A 22,079-nucleotide genomic window follows, 5' to 3' on the forward strand; every position below is an offset into this window, starting at 1 on the left:
CTTGTGCCTTACAGAATAGCAAAAGTTGGGATAAACATCTACCTTATGCAGAATTCTCCTACAATAATAGTTATCAAGCAAGTCTTAAAATGGCACCATTCGAAGCCTTATATGGGAAAAAGTGCAGAACTCCTTTGTTTTGGAACCAAGTTGGGGAAAGAAAGGTATTTGGTCCAGATGTTATAAAAGAAGCCGAGGAACAAGTAAAAGAAATCCGAAACAACTTAAAGACAGCTCAGTCTAGACAAAAAAGTTATGCAGATAAAAGACGACGAGAGTTGACTTTTGAAGTGGGAGATTTTGTATATCTTAAGGTGTCACCGTTTAGAGGTCTCAAACGATTCAATGTTAGAGGAAAGCTTGCACCAAGGTATATCGGTCCGTTCAAGGTGATTGATAGGAAAGGAGTGGTAGCCTATCAGCTAGAACTGCCTTCACAGCTTTCAGGGATACATGATGTGTTCCATGTATCACAATTAAAGAAGTGCTTAAGAGCCCCTGAAGAATAGTTGCCTCTTGATGAACTTAATATAAGAGATGATTTGTCTTTCTCAGAACCTATCAGAATTCTGGAAATCTCAGAAAGAGTTACTCGGAACAAAAGAGTCAAAATGTGCAAAGTTCAGTGGAAGCATTATTCAGAGGAAGAAGCCACTTGGGAAAGAGAGGATGATTTGAAGACAGAGTTCCCTCATCTCTTTGACAACCTTTCCGAATCTCGAGGGCGAGATTCATCTTAGGGGGGTAGGTTTGTAACACCCGGACTTTTTAATTTTTGCAAGTTTCTAAATTTGGATAGAACTAAAGTAGAGATATGATCAAATTTGTAGTTGGAGGAAAAACTATTTACAATTAAAAAAAACTTAATTCAACATGGCTTTAATTGTTTTGTTGCATTCATCCCGTTTGCATCTTGGTTTTATGATGTGATAACTTTCAAAACACGTTTAGGAGTCGTTTCGAGTCTCCCGGGAATTTTTCTCGCTTTTTTGGGAATTAAATTCCTTTTTCCCACAGCTTAATCTTTTTTATTGAAACCTTCCAATAACCTTTTCATGAGCTCCAAACTTCATATTTTGATCCATCATGTTCATATCTACGTCCGGAAATTTTCTCAGAATTTTCTTTAATTTCTGTGATTTTTCGTGGCTTAAATATGATTTCAGGAATTTCCTGGAATTATTTTTAAACAGGAAATAAATCCCGAAATTAAGAAATTCCGAAAGTTTTCCAAACCCTAGGACTATATATATGCCGGTGTTCCTCTTGACGCAAGGTTCCAGAAGTACAACCCGTTTCCGCACCCCTGCCGGACAGGGGGCGCCCCCCCCCTATAGCCGCGCAGTTCCCCATCTGTCCGTTAGGCCCTGTCGGGGGAATGGCGCCCCCCCCTATAGCCGCGTAGTTCCCCATCTGTCCGTTAGGCCCTGTCGGGGGAATGAACCTGGACAGGGTGGTTGGGCGTTGGGAGTTGGCTGCGGCGGCTAGGGTTTCGGTTAGGCCAAGCGACAAAACCAGGCCAAACCACGCCAGGCCACGGCCCACGGGCGCGTCGCGCGGGCGGCGCGGCTCGGCGGCACGCGCGTGTGGCCTCCCGGTTCTCCCTCTCAACTTGTCTATGTGAGAGTCCTAAGACTCACTATTTAAGTTGAGAACCTTTTTAGTGAATTTTCCATGTGGTACTAATCACTTTTCCACTTAACAATAATTGTGGGCCTTTGAAGTTTATTTGATTAATTAGAATAAATAATGGGCCTGGCCCAAATTAATCTAACAGGCACCTCCACCGGCGGATGACAACCCGGAGAACACAACATGCAGCTGGTCCTCCACAATGGAGATCAGAATCGTCTGAACCGCCGGAGCCTGAGAGCCCGCCGCCTGCACCAGCAGCCTAGCCCAAACCTGCATTCGGCGAGCCTAGGATAATCTTTTGGGTGGTTGGTGTTAGAATGATACAAAACTATAGATGATGCTCCTACAAGGATTGCAGAACTTGGTCCCCATAGCTAGGTAGCTGTCGTGTTCGTGCTGTTTTATTGGCTCGTTGGTTTGGGTCCGTCAGGATCAGGTTGGCTTGTGTTGCTTTAGATCGGCTGCTACTTCAACGCCGCTATGACGACGTGTATGTGTTGTGTATGTGTTAGTACCGTAGCTGCTGCTCTTGGGTGCCAGATTGCTAGTCATGGTCAGATGAAACTCTGAAATTTTGGGACGACAACCGACAGAACGTGTCGTCGAAGTGATAAGGTTTAAGATTTGGAATTATTGGTCATCTATTGTCGCCGTGGTTACAGTTTAACTTTACGTGTTGTTGTGGATGATTGCAAGTTACCGTGTCCATTGACATGTGTCTCTCACACACACGCACATACACACATCCATGGACGTGTCACGCGCACACACATGTTGACATCAATGGTTCACAGACTGAACAAAACAAAAATAACAAGAGGATAGGAATATAGGATAGCATCTTTCGTCCATGCAAGCTTATACTGACCTATTGGTTTACAGAAACCTAGCAACATATGAAGTGCGCAACATTAGCTGCAGTGCTAGAAACTCAGACAGCATGATACGTCTATTACTCTATATATATTGCTTGTTTTAGATATTGCACATTTGTCTTTGTTTCTTTTTTAACTTTCTTCGCAAACCCTGTCCTAGGAAACGGTCTACTTCGAAGCCATGTGTCGCCGCACACACCTCATCGTCATAGGTGAAACTCCTGACACGAATGTGCCTCTCTAGACGTTCATCTGTGATGAAGTCATTATGAGGGGCCTCCACCATGACCACTTATTTTGACATCTCTGTGCAAACAAAACAAAATGGACGAAGCAGGGAGAGAGAAAACAAAGTTGATGGCTGAGGGCCCTAGTGTAGGGTCGAGATGGCGGACTAAAATGGAATGAAAAGTTCTTTCTAAAATATAATCGTACCGGCTAACCGAAATAAATATGGAATTAAAACTATCAGTCTAGCCAAGACTACACCCCTCTATCTAAGTTCACAAGCACCTTACAAAGATCCTAATTAGGCAATAAAGGTGCCGGCCTAGCTGGAGCTCACCTAACCAATTCTAGAAGTAAGGTCACACAAACATATGCAACTAGTACTCAAGCAACCGTAGAGCTCCTACACAAACTAGTAAGCAAAAGCACAAAGCTCCTAAGTTCACTAGCAATGCTCAATAACAAGGCTACACAAGACAAATTAGAGAGTTCAAATTACTTAGCTACACAAACTAAGCAATGTGGCTAACAAGGCTACTCAAGCCAATTAGTCGTGCAAGGGAGCTACTTGTATGCTACACAAGCAAGAAGGTAATTAGCAAGCTACGCAAGCTAACTAATTACAAGAGCAACTACATAAGCACAATATACGAAAAGTAAATACAAGCTTGTGTAAAAGGAAATGCAAACCAATGGAAAGATGATGACACGATGATTTTTATCCAGAGGTTCACTTGGTTGCCATCAAGCTAGTCTCCGTTGTGTCGACCGTTCACTTGATGGTTCGCGAGCTAATTGGCACCACGCCAAGCCCACACATTGGACGCCACAAGAACCTACCCGTAAGTGAGGGTAACTCAATAACACGCTCTACTAGAGTTGCTCTTCGCGGCTCCCACGGGACGAGCACAATACCCCTCACAATTACTTCTCCGTAGCACCGCACAATCATCCTTACATGCTTCGATGGAGACCACCACCAAGCCGTCTAGGAGGTGGCAACCTCCAAGAGTAACAAGCATCACTGGCTTGCAACTCGATCACCTAGTGCTACTCTTGCAATCTCTTAATGCAATGCACTAGAATCACTCACTAGCTATCGATTTGCAATCTAGCAAGCACAAGCGAGTTAGAGGGCTCCCAAGCACTCTCAAGCATGGACACTAAATCCCCAAAGGTGCTCAACCTCAGCCATGGCCGAGCCCCACCTCTATTTATACCCCAAAGGCCAAATAGAGCCGTTGCTCAAAACATAGCCATGGGGGCTCCGGACTCAGGCTCCGAACCCAAGGTCTGGACCATGAACAGTAGGGCGTTAGCATGGATCCTCACCATGTGCCCCTGACCATTTGAAGTCGACCGTTGGTTTCCAACGGCTACTTCGCACTCACTCAGCCACCTCCAGACCAAGCTCCAGACCGAGGGTCCAGACCAATGCTCGTCAGGGTCCGGAGCACTCCAGAGAGCTCCTGAGAGTACCAAAGTGCTCCAAACTGGGTCCTGAGTTTTGGTCCGGACCATCACATGGTCCTAAGCCCTCCAAACTAGTGTAAAATGCTCAACCGGATCCAGAGGACATGGTCCGGACCCTAGCTCCGGACCAAGTCCTGAGCCAGAGTCCTAAGCTCCGAACCGAGCTTCGGACTCAGAGGACATGGTTCGGACCCTAGCTCTAGAGAGAGTCCTGAGCTCTGGACTCAGCCTCAGGACCATCCTCAGGACCATGAACTGTAGGATCCTGAGCTCGTTTTTCATCTTTTCCAAGCCTAACTTCAACACCCTTGCTTCCATGTGCTAACACCATTGTGTCCCAATATATGTGCACATGTGTTAGTATTTTCCAAAGTATTTTCAAAGGATTTTCACTAGCTCTCACCACGCCACTCGATCTTAACACGTATGCAAAGTTAGATCGTTCAAGTAGCACTAGATGATCGATATGCAAATAAGTTTGCTCCTCTTGATAGTATGGCCATCTATCCTAAACTCAGTCATGCTCTTCTCTACACAACCTTTAACCGGTGAAAATGAAATTCCCTATAGGTTATACCTTTGCCTTGTGCATTCCATTCCATCTCCTCCAATGTCGATGCAACACATGCACCAACCTCAATCATCAAATGATAAGATCCACTTCACATCATCACGTGATCTTATTGGTTCATAGATCTTGACCTCACTTGCTCTTCACAGTTGCCTTCGTCCATTGGCACCAAGTCTTGCTCAAACTTCACCGCCACGCGGTCCATCGCTTCAAACCCTCCAACTTGCCCTTCACGCTTGCAACCAGTCCATCAAGCCAAGTCTTGTCTTGATCTTCTTCACCTAGTCACATGACTCCATGTCATGTCTCATATGCAATGAGCTCCTTCATCACATGTGTGAGCCTTGCAACATTTCCAAGCCATTTCCACCTCTATGGCATGTGTTGCTCACACAAGTGTACTTGTGGACTAATTATTTGTGTATCTCACATTAAACACTTATTAGTCCACCTAGGTTGTCACTCAATTACCAAAACCAAACTAGGGACCTTTCACCTGGTGAGAGAGAGCCCCCACCTCCCCCTCCACCGGCACCGGCGTCCACCCCCAAGCCTCCCGCCACCCCCTCCTCAGATGTCCTCTTCGCCCAGCGCCCTCCAGATCTGCCCCCTCGCCTGCTAATGATGAGGTGGAGCTTGTGGAGGGACATCAAACTTCTGTGAAACTGCCTTTGTAACTCCACGGCGAAGAATAGAAGGATCTGTTTTTGCTAACAATTCTAGTTAGGTAAATGAATTTAATGCTTCTAACTGAACGAAAGACGATGGGATTAAAATGCCATTACTTTTTATTTTTCCTATAGCATATCCACCTGCTTCTTCATTTCAAAACGCTAAGAGCCGTTTGGGAGGGCTCATAAGCAGCTTTGGCTGCTCTAACTCTTGCACGGTTGCACTGTTCACAAATGAATTAGGAACCAGTGAAGCCATTTTTCTTCACTGACTATGCTTCTTTGGCTATTTTAGTAGAGTTGGATCGTAAGTGTCTGAGTTGTATTGTTTAGTCGGAAAAATGAGCCCTTAAATATGGACGGCATATAAACAACTAAACCAATCCAAATGAGCCCTTAAATATGGACGGCATATAAACAACTAAACCAGTCCACTCCCGTCGATCAACAAAAGTTGCGAAAGCCATCCTCGCCAACAATGTGCGTAATTGTGGTCAGCCTCGCCCACAACGCTGCCACTATCGACCTCATCCACAAGAATGGGCACCAGTAACTCTTCCTACCTCGTCCTCCTCCTTTCCGAGCATGCATGGGCCAACGTCGCTTCCTATTCCTCCCCTGAGCACGGATGGTGTCACCGTACCTTCTGAACGAGGTTGGTTATTTCCTTCTCTCACCCTAGGATTCCTTCTCTCACCCTAGGAATGCTAGGATGCATGGATAAGTGAGAAGTTCATTTTTGGGCATCCAATTATTGACTATTGACTGAGTTAGTTTTAGGCCATGCAAATGCAACTAAATCAAGAACCTTTGACCATAGAACCATCATATCAAACAAATGTGTCCTCTAGTTATGGGGTCATTTTTATTTTCTAAAACAATAACTAGTTTCTTTTCTAAAAAAAATATAACTAATTCATTTTAAAATTAAACAAAAATATGAACCAAATACCCATTTTTTTCTAAAGTGCAATGTATCTATCGGTGCTCTATTTGGAGTTATTTTTTCTAATCTTTGTGTTTTATTGTTTATAAGCATGTTCATTGCGCATTGAAATCATCATTTTTCACTATATTATAGCGAGATTCACCAAGAGAATCCATAGCAAATTACAACTAAATTGAAGATTAGAAAGAGGAGACCAACCTATTATGCTCCATTCTCCAGCATTCCAACTAGTATTGCAATGCTAGGCATCCACAAATAATTTCTCTATAATTTGACTCCAACATACTCCATCGTCCCTAAATAATTGTCATTTTTTGTTTCGATGTCGTAAGTTTGACTAGATTTGTAGAAAATGCGTGCAACATTTGTATCTTCAAATAAATTTATTATATGAAAATATATTCAACGATATATCTAATGACATTAATTTTGTACCATAAATATTATATATATATATATATATATATATATATATATATATATATATATATATATTTAGTCAAAGTAGTTTCTCAGGAAGCGAAAACGACAGTTATTTAGGACGGAGGGAGTACTTGGTACTATATTTTGAGTATGGATTATCTTGGTTGGTCTCTGGGTTCATTATAGTACAACATGATGATTAAACATTATAACAAGCATGACTACAAGTAACAAAACAATAGGAACAAGTGCACATAAGACCAAAATAGATCCACATCTAGCACTAGTACACACATCATATTTTTAGAAAAAAAAATTGGTACTATTTCTACATTTTTATGACTTAAAATGAATTAGTTACGAAGTTTCATAGAATAAAAAAACATTTTTCCAGAAAATATAAAATCACCTCTAAAACCATCTTGGTGGACAAAATTGTCTGCTATTGATAGTTCGGCGGTCTACGATTCTTGGTTTTAGAGTTGCATGGCCAAAAACAAACTCAGGTAATAATTGGATGGCATTAAATAGACTTCTTCTATAGATAGATGAATAAATGGATGGATTCACGCATGGTTATCTTTGATGAATAAATGGATGATTATATGCTATTGTTTCATGGATGTGTGGAGATGGATATGTTAGAAGAATGAATGGATAATATAAGTGCATTGATGGATATGTAGTTTCCTTGAAATTCTTGGATGAGTATATCAAATGGATAATGGTAGGATCGATTTGGATGAGGATAAGAAATTATAAGTATGGAGCACTGATTGAATTCGATATGGAATTTTGTTTTGTTGATTATACAAGAGAAGTAAATACATCCCTCTAGTAAGAGATCAACCAACAACAACAACAACAACAATGCAAATGGAGGCAAACAAGTTTTATAACCAATCAATTAGGAGGCCCATATCCTAGCTTCATTGTGGGCACACTAGCTTAATTATGTCTATTTTTTGTTAGGGAGGGCAAATCTTTTTCTTTCTATAGGACATGGCAAACCTACATTACTTATGTAAGTTTTGCTTCTGCATTCAAAATTTGCTCCTTCATTTGAAAACCCTATTTTTTAGTGAAGACAACTGACTTTGTCTATGTTTAAATTGGATTATGGTCTTGTTGGTATTTCCTACACAATAATTAATGCCCCAGAAGCCTAAAAGTGGACTTCCAGAGGTTTGGAACCGGGGCATGAAGTTTTGGATCACTATTGCTTATGGAGCAATAAGTAGTACGCCCTGTTCGTTTGGGCTTGTTTGGCTTATAAACCATGGCTGAAAGTACTATTGGTTGGTTTTGTGTGAGAGAAAAATATTGTTCGTTGGCTGATAAGCCATGGCTTATAAGCCAAATACGACCAAACGAACAGGCTGTTTCCCTATGCTTGTACGAGGTGCGCTAGGAAATGGTTGAAATAATTGGTCATGCACCCAGAGTGGCGGAACCAGAGGCCAGCAGGGGTTGTGCCCCCAAACACAGTAATTTTTTAATACCTATAAATATTTCAATTGCACAGCCACAAAAATTACTGTTTCACCCATTTTTTTATGATAATATTGTGTATTTTTTTGTTATGAATACTAAATACATATATAAAAGCACTAGAAAAGGTATAGACATACACAATATATATATTTATCATATTTATGAGGTGTCATCGTATTGTTCGGCCTCCCTTAATCAAAAGTCCTCATTCTGCCCTGCATGCACCACTCACATGTCTTCTTTGCCTCGCCACCTCACATGTTGTCTTCCTTTGCCATGTCCCCTTCCTCATGCCTAACCCCACCGACATCTCCCCTTTTGCTACTAAAGATGTTTGTATCACTAGTTTACTACTTCTCATCATCTCAAGTATGTTTTCAACACCACTCGTCGCTAACCACTTACGTCGCCACATCCATTGCAAAAGGAAATGTCTGTGTTGGCGGGTATTATAAACTTGAAATATAATGAATCGTTCGTTTCTAATCCTAGGCCCTAGGGCCCTCGACTATTGATATTCATCACTTGGACCACACCACCCTCTCCATCATGATTATATATTTATTATCAGGCTTGATAGCGCTTGGACGGATGGGGCGTCCGAACGCCCGCGCATGCAGACCGTTTTTCACGTCGTTTCGCGCGTCCATGCGGGACCCGCACCGCTCCAAACGTCACCAGCATCGGGAAGATGGGAAGGGGTGGCGGATGTCCAGTCGGCGCTAGGAGAAGGAGGAGACATCGAGGCGAGGTAGTAGAAAGTGAGGAGAGAGATGTATTCTTGGAACCCAAAGTCCATCCGCCCGGACGCTTTCGTTGGTGGGGCCGTGATGCCAGCCTAAATAACCCCTCCTATTCGCTCATCATCGTAGTTTCTAAAAAATCACAGCGGAGCTCGGCCGCGCACCGCTCCACCCGCGTAGTTTGCGGCGGGCTGCCGGGCTAGCCTCCGCTCGCACTCGTCTCGCCCAAGGTGGAGGCTACCTAGCTCAACACAGCCACGGTGGAGCTCACCCACATGCAGCTCACCGTAGCCTGGGCGGAGCCCGCCTGCACACATTTTGTGCTCCGCCTGCCCAGCTCGACGTGGCTAGGGCGAAACTCGCCCGCGCGTAGCTCGCGACGGGTAGCCTGCCGCGGACTTCTCCTGCGCCATCGGTGAGCTCTACACCAGTGAATTCCATACCCGATGAGCCTCTATTCTCCCAAGCAGGAAGGAGATGTTGCGCTGAAACCACATGTTGCAAGCATATGTCTCAAGTGTTTCGGATATTTCAGAGGTATGTTGCAAGTGTTCACGTGGATGTTGCAAAAGTAGATCGGAATGTTGTATATGTTGCAATGGTTGTACACGTATGTTGCAAGCTTCTATTCCCAATGTTTCATTTGTTTTTCTAGACGTATGTTGCAATGCAAGTGTGTTTATTTAGATGTTGCATATGTTTTAGACATATGTTGTAAGTGTTTTATCTGGATGTTGCGTATGTTTTATAATGGTTTTTAATTGTTTTCAGATGTTTTTGTAAGTGTTTCATCTGTATCCGGATGTTTTAAAGTAGATCAGGTGTTGCATCTCCCTCCTCGCTTTCTCCTGCCTCGCCTCGGTGTCTCCTCCTCCTCCCAGCACCGGCTGGTCATCCACCGCCCCCTCCCCTTCTTCTCGATGCGGGTGATGTTTGGTGTGGCGCGAGCCCCACATAAAGTGTTTCAAATTCATGTTTCAAGTGTTTCACTTGCCTTCAAACGTATGTTGCAAATGTTGCATCTCAATGTTTCAAAAGTGGATCAGGTGTTACATCTCCCTCCTCACTTTCTACTACCTCGCCTCGGTGTCTCCTCCTTCTCCCGGCGCCGGCTGGACATCCGCCGCCCCCTCCCCTTCTTCCCGATGCTAGTAACGTTTGGGGCGACGCGGGTCCCGCATGGACACGCGAAACGACGTGAAAAATGGTCTGCGGGCGCGGGCGTTCGGACGCCCCATCCGTCCGAGCGCTATCAAGCCCGATAATAAATATATAATCATGATGGAGAGGGTGGTGTGGTCCAAGTGATGAATATCAATAGTCGAGGGCCCTAGGGCCTAGGGTTAGAAACGGTCGATTCATTATACACAGGAATTTAGTTGGTGGGGAAATAATTTGGAAAAAACGATGCACGATAATGCGACCTGAGATGGATAAATGATTCATTATAGATTCATATTGCCAAGTACTAGTAGCATATGATTCTAAAAAAAAACGTACTCGTAGCATAGGTCTATAAACAAACCCCAGTTGTAGCTTTTGAAGAGTGTCCGTTCTAAAAAAATAGATCGATGAACCGAAAAAGTTTCTTTTTTCTAAAATCCAAAAGAAAATGCTGACGATGCTGGCTGCATTATTATGTGGGCCTCATCCCTGGCGACTGAGGGGGCCGGTATGGGCCTACCTGGGCTGTGCAATTGCAACTAGCCTAGTCTCTTTTTTTTTTTTGAGGGGATAGCCTATTCTCTTTTTCCTCAGCTGCCCCGTGATTCCTATTCGAGGCAGCCCACCGCTTGACCCTCACGAGCTCACCCATCGGGCCAGCCCAATAGGCCATCACATTCTTCTCCAACGGTCCAACCGAGCAGGCCGCGTTCGTTCCGGCCCCCGCCACCGAAAAGCCGAGCCCCTTGCCCCGCCACAACCCTAAACCCCTTTCACTCGCCGCCTCTCGCAGGCGACGAGGAGGGAGCGGGGAGCCGCGGCGTCGGAGACGAGCACCCACCTCCAATCCATTCCCGGCTCCCTTCACGCAGTGGACGAGGTGGGGAGCGTCCACCTCGAAACGCCCTCCCCGGTGGCGGAGCATCTGGGAGGGGAGGGAGCCTTGGCTTGGTCCGGCGTCCCCCGCTCTCATCCGCGCCGGTGAGCGCCGAGCGCCCCCCAGGTTGGTGTTCTCCTCTCCTAGAGAATTGGTTCTTTCTTCGTAGATTCGCGTGGGACCATTGGGGAATTTATCGTGCATTTATAATATAAGAGGCTTTATTTGGTGTGATGTTATTTTCTTTGAATTTTGGGATCAATAGAAAGTTGAACTTGATTACCATTTCCCAATCATCCTAACACCCACTAAGCTTCTGTTTCGTGCAAGGTTACAGTTATGGTGGGGCTGGCTCAAATGAAATGTTTTTTTAGATAAAGGGCTCAAATGAAATGCTAGGTGATTGTGATAATTATATTAATGTCAGCTTGCAATAGTAATGACTAATGAGTAGTGGAAATGGACATATAATTATTTTAACAGATGGAGATAATCCATTTACTGCTAACGAGACTGGACATGCCAGTCAGAAATCTCAAATGTTGATTCCAATGAAACATCTGTTTCTTTGGCTATTTGTGCTATTCTTCTTTTTGTCATTGCCGCATCAATCTGCTAATACACCCTCTGCAAGTGGCAAAGGAACCACCTAGTTATATGCCATTTCTGTTGACATCCTTTGGACCATTGTATGTATAAGTTGATAAATTTCCGTTTATGGTACAAGGGATAATATTAAACCAAAATGTCCAAAGAGTCGCAGAAACAAAATAGCACATAACAAATCAGTGGCAGAAAGAGCAAATTTCCAGTGACTAAAGGAGCAATGTCCAAATAGTTTCCTAAGTGGCAAATTCAATTTTGCCACCCCAAATGTTAGCAAGTGGTGATCAATAGTTTCTTCTGTTTTTGAAAGAGCACCATGTCGCATGATATTTTCATTGATTCGAGAAAAACAATGTTTGGTTACTTGGTTAGAATCTCTGTCATTGACCATTAGCGAATGACACTGCTATCACTCAAATATGGCCTTATGCATGACAAGTTTTAGTTCTTCAGATTTTGTGATGTGTATTGGTTGGCTACTAGCCGTTAAATCCAGTTAATTGGAGGTATAAACATCTGCGTATTAAATACTGGCAGCCTTGCATGATATACAAAATGAAGTATTGAACATAGGCTCAAAGATGAAACGGTCAATAATTGTTGTATACTTGTATTACCATGGATGGTAAGACATAAAATGCAATTAGCCCCTTCCCTTTGTTCCCTCTCTCTCTCTCATCTAATCCTTTTCTTCTTCCTCCAACCGCCCGCCGCCCCTGGATGGGAGAGAGGGAACCAAGGGAAGGGGCTAATTGCATTCTGCATGCCACGCTAGCTGCTGACTGTACATGCCACGTTGGATCTAAGGGCCAAAGAAGGGGTCCGGCGAACCATTTAAAAAGTTTAGGGACCCAAATGCAATTTGGTAGTTGATAGACCTAGAGGACACTTCCTCAGAAGTTAATGGACCTCTAGTGCATTTGACTCTAAAATGTATACTTGTATGGGAGTATTGCTGTGTGCACGAGTGCGCAGAAGTGCATTGATAATTATTCAAACTAGCTGGAAGTTCTCACGGTACTTATTTTGAATAATTAAGAATAACTGATTAAGTACCTATAGCAACACTAAATTTTACTGATCCCTTGGAAAGTTATAAGGTTGTCATGGTGGTTATGTGACACTGGAATGATCTGCTGGCTCCTAAATTAGGAACATATGTCAATTTTTTAAAATTCCACTATGTATTATGATTTAGTTTTTTTTTTATAACCATGTATTATGATTTAGTTGTCTATGTGCTATGGACATTCCTTACATTTTATTCTTTAGCCTTCAGCATTGTATTTGAGTATGTTTTCATGGTGCGTGTAAAACCCTGGCCCCTATATGCAGTGAATTTAATTTAATCTAGAGGGCAGAAGCCAGAAGGTCTAGAAATTGACATGGAGTGGAATGCAGAGTTGCTCTTTGATAAACTGTATATGAGTTGTGATTACTGCTTGGATGATATGGATTCATATCCACACTTTAGAAGTTCGTTTGGGCATACAATTATGCTATTAAAATGAGTAATTTCCTGAATTACTATTGCAATATCCTGCACCATACAGTGTATGTTAGGAAGGCAATGCTTTATGTTTGTTATTAGTTTGGGTCACTGGCAGAGCCACCGCCTGGGCTCGTCGGCAAAGCGCAAAGGAAATTTTTTCTTTGTATTGTAGAGAAATATTTATATCTTTTTAGATAAACATTTGTGCATAATGAGAATCACCCAGGCTCCTAAAAGTTTCTGTCTCCGCCACTGGTTTGGGTGGATTGTGTAGGTCATTTGTCCATTTCCAGAAGATCTGCATTTGCTCTTTTCTTCTGCATTTGAGTTTCCTCATTCATTTGAATTTCTAAACATTAAATTAGTGATCATGCAGTTCAGTGTTGTTGTCATGCAGTTCTTTTAATATGCCAGCAATTCTCATTATTTCCTCAAATTGGTTAAAGTTAAACAAGTAACTCATTTAAATCAATTGTGGTAGCCCTGTTAGATTTCCGGTGTGGGACTATGTGCCTACTATATTTTTTTTTCTTGGGCATGTTTAACAGCTTTGTAGCTTCCTTCTAAATGAATGCACTACCTACAGGCTTGACGAAGGAAAAGCTGTGCTCTGTCTCTCTTGGCTTGGCAGTGCTTCACCATTTGGCAGGTCTTGAATTAGTGCTCCTCTGTCAGACAAGAGATCAAGCTCTCTAACCAAACACAATGATGACAAAAGCCTGTAAGAAGAGGAGGAGAGTTTGGGTAAGCAGTGAATTGGGAGACTTGAGTACAATCTTTGAGGTTGAGGAAAGCAGACTCTCTGAAAAGGATGGTCTGACATCAATTCCTACATGTGAGCACCAATCGTCTTATGAACTGAAGGCTGAAAGTATGAATACTAGGAAGATAAGGTGGTGCACAAAAATCCTAAGAGAGCTCATGGATCATAATGGTGGTTGGATTTTCAATCATCCTGTTGATCCAGTGCTATACGGGATTCCTGATTACTTTGATGTTATCTGCAACCCAATGGATTTAGGTACTGTTAAGAAGAAACTCACTAACAGGCAATATGTAAGCACTGATAAGTTTGCGGCAGATGTGAGGCTAACATTTTCAAATGCCATGAAGTATAATCCTCCAGGCAATGATGTCCATGCTATCGCTAAACAACTGAATGGAATATTTGATTCAAAATGGGAATCAGTGAAAAAGAAATTTAGAGGCCCAAGCCCGTTTCAAGAGCAGAAGACAATATTCACAAAAGCCTGTAAGAAGAGGAGAGGATGTGTAAGTAGTGAATTGGGAAACTCGAGTACAGACTTTGAGGTTGAGGAAAGCAGACTCTCTAAAAAGGATGGTGTGACACCAATTCCTACATGTGAGCACCAATCGTCTTATGAACTCAAGGCTGAAAGTTTGAATACTAGGAAGATAAGGCTGTGTGGAAGTATCGTAAGGAAGCTCATCGATTACAAAGGTGGCTGGCTTTTCAAAGATCCTGTTGATCCAGTGCTATATGGGATTCCTGACTACTTTGATGTTATCCGCAACCCAATGGATTTGGGTACTGTTAAGAATAAACTCACAAAAAAGAAATATGTAAGCATTGAGGAGTTTGCAGCAGATGTGAGGCTAACATTTTCAAATGCTATGAAGTATAATCCTCCAGGCAATGATGTCCATACTGTCGCTAAAGAACTGAATCGAGTATTTGATTTATTATGGGAATCAATGAAAAGGAAATTTAGAGGCCCAAGCCCGGTTCAAGAGCAGAAGACAATATTCACAGAAGTTCAAGCTCTAATGGATTCAAAGTCTACAATTGGGTGCTCAAATTCAAAACCTTCGGTTATTAGAAGGCCAGTTGCTTGCTCAAATTTGATTGCAAAGAAGCCACTGACAGATGCGTTATCCTTTAAAGTGAGATCACATATGCTCTTATTCACTTATGATTATGGTTTGCTTTAATTGGTGGTTATATGATTTTAAGTACTGCTATATGTTGCTTGTACAGGTAAAAATCATATCTTTTGTGGGCAGCGACGAGCAGATTTCTTCAAAAGGTGTCAATGGCATATCTTCTTTGCATTACACACAACAAGCTTTTATTCCTGGGGCCAATTAAGACTTGTTACTGTGATTATTAATGCTTTGTCATTTTCCTTTTGGTATTCAGGTATACCTAGCAAATAGGGGTTCTTAAATCACTTTGTCCCTGCTGGCAACAGGGAGGCATATTTAAATCATTCTCTTCCTTTCACTAAGGCTTTGGGCATGACCCATTAGTTCCCGGTACCCTTCTCATTATTTTTGACTCGTTAGTGTCTGTTCACTAAGGCTTTGGGCATATGAACCACCTAAAGCTATACCTTCTACCTTTAGGAGAATGCTAAAATATAAGGATACGAGCAACTGATCATGTAAGCATCTACCACTTTGCAAAAAAGTGAGATTGAACCAAAATTTATGTGGGGAGAAACAGAAAAAGAAATCAACATATGAATAGTTGAGTGTTGTGTATCAGACATGAATAGCTGCCTCTACAAATATGGAAGGCCAAGCTGCCTTGACTTTACAAAATTTTATTCTGACTAAAGACAATCTCATAAAAAGAAAGAGGAGGGGGGATACTTGTTGTGTGTGTGTGTGTGTGTGTGTGTGTGTGAGAGAGAGAGAGAGAGAGAGAGAGAGAGAGAGTATCTCATCTCTTTTTTGAATGCCCTGCCAGTAAATATGTGTGGAGTATTCTTGCCTTCATATTTGGAGTGGCTGTTAGACCCTCTTCTTTCGTCCAATTTTGGTTGTGGATTAAGTGGAGCCTACCAAATGTCAAAACAAGTGTACGGTGTTGGTTTGGCTATAGCTTTTTGGATCATCTGGAAGACAAGAAACTCCATCAGTTTTGAAGGAAAGTGAGTTACCCCATGGAGATCATATGTTTGTTTTGCTCCTTGTTAATGTGTTAGGCAGGATTCCAGAAGGATGAGGTTTCTTCTAAGGTGGAGCATGGCACCGAGGTCCTAAAGTCGGTGGCCCTGCATTTTCATCAGCAAGGTCAGAAAGAAGATGGAGACAACAGCCTTGCGATCAAGTCAAGCAGCCTGCAGTGAGTGTGTAAGGTGTGCAGTTTGGAAACGGCCTGTGTGCTGTAACAGCCGCACAGGGCTAAGTCGTAGTCATCTTAGCCATGCCGGCAAGAAATATTAGACTTGGTCATTGGTGTTCTATACCTCGGCTGTGCTGGGGTTTGGTGGTTTTAGTTGCTTTTTGTCTAAACCCTGGGACTGGGAGTTGAGTACAACTGGCAGCTTGGTTAGCTCTGGTTAAGAACATACTATGGATTATTTAAAAAAAAGGGCGTACCCAGTGCAGAGAGCTCCCGCTCTGTGCACGGTCTGGGGAAGGGTGCCAGTGGCAAGCCTTACCCTCGCCTGTGCAATGCGAGGAGACCGTGACTCGAACCCGGGACCTTCCGGTCACAGGCGGTAAGACTCTACCGCTTGCACCAGGCCTGTCCTTCATACTATGGATTGTTTAACTTTTGTAATTTTGTTGCTCTTGGGTAATGGAATTCGGTTCGTCCATGGTAAAAAAGAAAGATATGAATAGCTGTAGCAGCAAGTGTTTGCATGCTGATCATTTGTTTGAAGGAAAGAGAGTTAAATCCCCCACGGAGATCATATGTTTGATTTGCTCCTTGTTAATATATTGGGCAGGAATCCAGAAGGATGAGGTTTCTTCCCAGGTGGAGCACATGCAGAGGTCCTGAAGTCGGTGGCCCTGCATTTTCATTAGCAAGGTCAGAAGGAAGGAGACAACAGCCTCGCGATCAAGTCAAGCATCCTGCAGTGAGTGCGTCTGAAAGGTGTGTAGTTTGGAAATAGCCTGTGAGCTGTAATAGCCGGTCTGGGCTTGTAATAAGTCGTAGTCATCTTAGCCATGGTGGTGAGAAATATTAGACTTGGTCATGGGTGTTGTTGGCTGTGCTGGGGTTTGGTGGTTTTGGGTGCTTTTTGTCTAAACCCTGGGAGGTCAGTACAGCAGGCTGCTTGGTTAGCTCTGGTTAAGCACATACTATGGATTGTTAAACTTTTGTAATTTTGTTGCTCTTCGGTTTGTCCATGGTAAAGAGAGAGAGAGAGAGAGAGAGATGAATAGCTGCAGCAGCAAGTATTTGCGTCCTGATCAGTTTCTTTTATTTGTCCTTTTTTTTTAACTTCAAAATTTTTTGCATATTCAGTTCTGAGTTCGGCAATCATGTTTGCAGGTTCTAGCAACAAGAAAAGGAAGTTCTATCCTCATGATCTAAAGATCGCTATTTACCTACAATTGTTAGCAAAAACAGATCCTCCTATTCTTCGCCGTGGAGAGTACTACGTAACACCTGAATCAACAACATCAATTTGATGACACAATGCCATGTGTGACCATATGAACTACTACATGATCTAACTATCAACCAAAGCAGAGCAAGCAGGCCTCATTAACATGACATTGCTTCTCTAGTTGGACATAAGGTTCACCATCAAACTCACCAAATCTGCTTATTTCTGAATTTTATTTGTAAGAATTCTAATCTGAATTTTCTTTAAGCAAGGCAACAATTATCAATTTATTGATGCCGTAATGTTTAAACCCAAAACATCATACAAATTTTTCGACGATGAGTATCACATGCGTATTGGCATTGATACATTGTAATGGGTTGAAGCGCCCACACAAGTAGCATGGCCTGTCAGTATCTCAAATTTAAGTGCATTATGTCACAAATTTAGGTGCATTAGAAGCAGGCCACGCCGCAACACCAGCAGCTCGCCATCTTGTGGCAGCGCCGCAGATCCGAACTGAAGAGAAGGTTGGCGGCGGTGCCCTGTAGCTCGTCGTGCGCTGCCGCCGGCCGGCCAGTGGATGGGGCTGAGCGCCGCTGGCCGGGGAAGAGGGCCGAGGGCCGCAAGTAGAGGAGCTCCAACCGTGCCGCCGTGCTGCCCGCGCCACCCGCGCCCGTCGGACGGATTGGTGAGGAAGAGCCTTACCGCTCCGCCTTGCCGTCGCTGTGCCGCGCGCCACTGCCGTGGCGAGGTGACCAAGTTCCTCTGGCCGGGGAAGGTGGCCGAGTGCCGCCGGTGGAGGAGCCGTGCCCATGCCGCCGCGCCGTACGCGGCACACCGCCCACGCCGCCTTGCACTTGCTGGCCACGCCCGCGCCCGTCGGTCAGAGACGTGAGAAAGAGCCGCGACGCCTTGCCCTTGCTGCCTCCGCCGTCGGGATGCCGCGTCGCCTCTGCCGCCGTGACGCCGCTCTGCTGGGAAGGTGGCCTCGTGGGGCAGACGGCGCCCGCGTTCTCGGGATGCTGGCAGCTGCCGCGGCTCGCCGCCGTCGCTCCGTGTCGTGAGGAAGAGCCGCGCCGCGCCGCCTTGCCCTTGCTTCCGGCGCCGACCCTCGTAGTCGCGGGGAGTCGCCGAGGTTTTTTCCCACTGGATTGGTCGTGGCGAGGGGGACTCGCGAGGGATGGAGGCTGTTTGTCTGGAGGAGCGGGGGAGCGTGCCGCGCGTGCGCCGGGGGAAGCGAGCGAGCGGGATTGATTGGCCTATTCCACCGTGCTTCCGGGTCCACCGCGCGGAATTGGAGGCAGACTTTGCGGCGCGCGGGATTGGAGGCAGACGGTGCGGCGGTTTTGTGACCGGGCGTGGATTTGTTTGACCGCACGCATTTTCTGCAGGGTGAACCATGGCACGGTGAAAATGTTTCGTCTGCCGTGAACGATTGCTCTGTCAATGTTTTAGCTCCATTGGTCGGCCATCGGTATAAGTGATCGGTCAGTCAACGTAGATCTATGTACCAACCGACCGTAGATTGATGTAGCGACTTGTACCGACACAAAGGAGTCACTATAAATGGGCTGTGGAATTACGGTCACCCCGGAGGTATACTCTTTCCTCTGCCTGGAGCTGCTAGACACTCCTTTTATGGCGATAGTTAGGTTCAGTTACAGATGCGTGCTGCTGTTTGCAGTGCTATCCACCATCTCCACGTTGAAAGAGGGTATCGAGCTTAACCGGCGGCCAACTGGTGGGGTGCTGCTCAACGTCGGCAGGGACGCCTCAAACCGCAGCGCGCTAGCGGCCTGCCTGATGGATGGCCTCAGGCTCCGGTCCTGTTGCGTGCACCAGAGCCCGACCACCAGCACGCACTCCATCTCCCGCGCGTCGAAGTTCTCGTTCAGCCGCGGGTCGGCCGCGTCGAGGATCGTCCCTCGCTCATACAGCTCTGAGACCGGCTGCGTCAGGTGGACCGCGGTGTTATTATGTTGCAGGACTCTGACGGGCTGCCGGCCACAAGCGACCTCGAGGAGGACGACGCCGAAGCTGTAGATGTCCGACTCTGTGCTGAACCTGCCTGTGATCATGCACTCTGGGTCCATGTAGCCCATGGTGCCGGCGAGCTCCGTCGTGTGCGGCCCCTGGCCGTGGTCGACGAGCCTGGCGAGGCCGAAGTCGCCCAGCTTGGCATTGAATGATGCGTCCAGCATAACATTGCTGGGCTTGATGTCTCTGTGCAGTACACCCTGCTCACAATCTTGATGTAGGTACAGGAGTGCGGAGCCGATCCCGAGGATGATGTCATACCTACAGACGACAACAGTATAAATTATAAAACAATAGTCCAAAAAAAAGAAAATGAAAAATTTAGTGCATGCTAGCTGGCCGAGGGAGGAGCGAAACAGAGAGAAGATGAGGTCCAGCTGGTTGAACTGTAAACAATGCATGACCTGAGTGACCACGGAAGCATCCTCTCTTCAATGTAAAGATGTGCGTCGAGGCTACCATTAGGCATGAGCTCGTAGACGAGCAGGAGCTCTTCATGACTGTGGCACCACCCAATGAGCTGCACCAGGTTGCGGTGCCTCAGCCTGCTGATAATGGTCACCTCGGCGGCGTACTCTTTCCTCCCCTGCCTTGATCCCTTGGACACTCTTTTTATGGCGACATGGAGGTTGAGCTCGGCCAAGATGCCTCTGTACACTGACCCAAACCCCCCTTCTCCTAGCTTCTGTTCATCTGAGAAGTTGCCGGTAGCAGCAGCTAGCACGTTGTAGCAGAATCGCTTCGGTCCGGCTCCGTTCACGAATTTCTCTTCCATGTCGTCCTTGTCGATCCTTTTCTGCCACCAGCGCGAGAAGAGCCATATCTGGATGCTAAGGGATAACAGGAACAAGATGCCACTGGCAGCAGCTGCCGCCTCCAGGCCGATGATCAGAGGCAGTCTGGCGTCCTTCTTGCTAGGTGGAGACGGCAGATCTGCTAAATTTTTACATCGAAAAAGATAGTGATTAACATTATACGGAGTAGTTTATACATGCATTAAAAGCAAAACAACTAGCCGAGTGACCGGCTTACCGGGAGGAACCAAGATGGTGTCAAATGGATCTGCTTGGTATCGGGCATAACAGCTGTACCCCCTGGCAGAAGCAACCGTGTTGTTAGGGTAACTAGTCAACAGCTTCTGAATTTGGTAGTTGAGACATTCGGTGCAGTGGGTCGGATCGAAGTCCCTCCTGCACTGCACCACCCCGTAGGTATCACTCCTGCCCTCGTTATATGCCTGGCTTCCGTTAGCGAACCGCAGCGGCGACGAAGCAGCCTCCGCTATGAGCCTCTTCATCAGCTCCCACCGTGCGTCGATCACGTCCGCGAAGGTGTCCGTCACCGCCGTAAAGAAAATCCTGCCTCGGTCGGTCTCGTCGTTGAAGAAGGGCTGCTGGTCGGAGTAGCGGAGGATGCAGTCACCGTACATGACGGCCGCCATGCGGCTCTTGGGACACGCGGTGCCCAGCAGATACGACGGCGCCGTGTCCAGGCACTTCTGGCAGCCCTGCCAGCTGCTGTCGATGGTGCACATGACGAAGCCGAAGACCTCGTCTGAAGCTGAAGGTGATGGCCCGGAAGAACGGCCGCTGTAGCTATCGTTGTAAAAACCGCCGGCGGCGGCCGCGGCCGCGGTGAGCCTGTGGACGAGGATGTCAAGGTTGGCCTCGAACACTGTACCCGCGATGAAGTTGCTGGACGCTGGGCAGATAGTGTCTAGCGGCAGGTACGGCTCCTCGTCATCATCTGCTGCACAGGGCGGTAATAAACCGACGACGACGACGACGACGGCGAGGAGCAGGAGGAGCCTGACGACGGCGACATCGGGGAGCGGGACGAGATGCCGACGGCGACTGGCCACCACAACTGACGACCGCCGATGCTCGTCATGTACGCCGTTGATTTTTTCTAGCATGTTGCTGTGATGGTATGTAAGTATTTTGGACGTGCGTGCGTGGTGATCGGATGCGGGCCGGAGGAGAGCGCAGTGCGGCTCTCTTACATGCGTTTTCGAGCAAAGAGCACTATTTAATACAGCTATACAGCAACATGAGTGCAGACCAATTCAATGCCTTGGAGCAGCATCCAACGGCAAAAGCCCCGGACCGGTCTACCCGGCTGCCGCCCTTTGCTAAGGTTTTAAGGGCTTGTTTGGCAGGGCTTCTCTCCGGCTTCGGCTCCGGCTCCTTCAGAGGAGCCCTGCCAAACGTTTTCTTGGAGGAGCCGTTTTTCAGTAAAAAACAGAGGAGCCGGAGTCGTTTTGGAGGAGCCATAATTTGTGGCTCCTCCAAAACGGCTCCGGCTCCTCCGGAGGAGCCCCTCGGGAGGAGCCGTGCCAAACAAGCCCTAAATCTCCGGCTATAGCCTCCACTATCTCCAGCTATAGCTGTTTAAGAAGGATTTAGCTAAGTTTTTTCATGTACAAGTTAGCCCTTAGTTGCCGCTATAGCTCGATATAGCTGGCTATAGCTTGTTTTTGGACATAGAAAGCTAAATGGCTTAGCCGGCTATTTAAAACCTTGTTGCTC

General features: G+C 45.7%; 2 protein-coding genes across 3 annotated transcripts; one reads left to right on the forward strand and one right to left on the reverse strand.

Annotated features, from left to right (window-relative positions):
* The first annotated feature begins 11,008 nt into the window (after positions 1–11,008).
* Positions 11,009–17,381, forward strand: LOC136489997 (SWR1 complex bromodomain subunit bdf1-like). Of its 2 annotated transcripts, XM_066486505.1 has the most exons (5): positions 11,009–11,229; positions 13,788–15,106; positions 15,201–15,249; positions 16,157–16,305; positions 16,903–17,381. In XM_066486505.1, exons 2-4 carry the CDS (start codon positions 13,907–13,909, stop codon positions 16,294–16,296), a joined length of 1,389 nt encoding a protein of 462 aa, XP_066342602.1. In that variant the 5' UTR covers positions 11,009–11,229; positions 13,788–13,906; the 3' UTR covers positions 16,297–16,305; positions 16,903–17,381. The 2 variants fall into 2 exon arrangements, with proteins under 2 accessions (XP_066342602.1, XP_066342603.1); XM_066486506.1 differs by lacking the exon at positions 16,157–16,305 and having other exon boundaries at positions 16,903–17,378.
* Positions 17,382–19,172: 1,791 nt separating this feature from the next.
* Positions 19,173–21,466, reverse strand: LOC136488391 (L-type lectin-domain containing receptor kinase IX.1-like). The gene is made up of 3 exons (XM_066485340.1): positions 20,584–21,466; positions 19,956–20,487; positions 19,173–19,812 (listed from the first exon to the last, which is right to left on the reverse strand). Exons 1-3 carry the CDS (start codon positions 21,464–21,466, stop codon positions 19,173–19,175), a joined length of 2,055 nt encoding a protein of 684 aa, XP_066341437.1.
* Between the last annotated feature and the right edge of the window lie 613 nt (positions 21,467–22,079).

Source organism: Miscanthus floridulus, chromosome 10, assembly GCF_019320115.1.
Source record: "Miscanthus floridulus cultivar M001 chromosome 10, ASM1932011v1, whole genome shotgun sequence".
NCBI lineage: Eukaryota > Viridiplantae > Streptophyta > Magnoliopsida > Poales > Poaceae > Miscanthus > Miscanthus floridulus.

Excerpts from the sequence above, each read along its gene's own strand:
- LOC136489997 (XM_066486505.1), top strand. The coding sequence starts at position 13,907 with ATGATGACAAAAGCCTGTAAGAAGAGGAGGAGAGTTTGGGTAAGCAGT. Across the intron at positions 15,107-15,200 it reads CAGATGCGTTATCCTTTAAA|GTAAAAATCATATCTTTTGT; the intron begins GTGAGATCACAT and ends TTGCTTGTACAG. Across the intron at positions 15,250-16,156 it reads CGAGCAGATTTCTTCAAAAG|GATTCCAGAAGGATGAGGTT; the intron begins GTGTCAATGGCA and ends TGTGTTAGGCAG.
- LOC136488391 (XM_066485340.1), bottom strand. The coding sequence starts at position 21,466 with ATGCTAGAAAAAATCAACGGCGTACATGACGAGCATCGGCGGTCGTCA. Across the intron at positions 20,488-20,583 it reads CACCATCTTGGTTCCTCCCG|CAGATCTGCCGTCTCCACCT; the intron begins GTAAGCCGGTCA and ends GTAAAAATTTAG. Across the intron at positions 19,813-19,955 it reads ATGCTTCCGTGGTCACTCAG|GTATGACATCATCCTCGGGA; the intron begins GTCATGCATTGT and ends TGTCGTCTGTAG.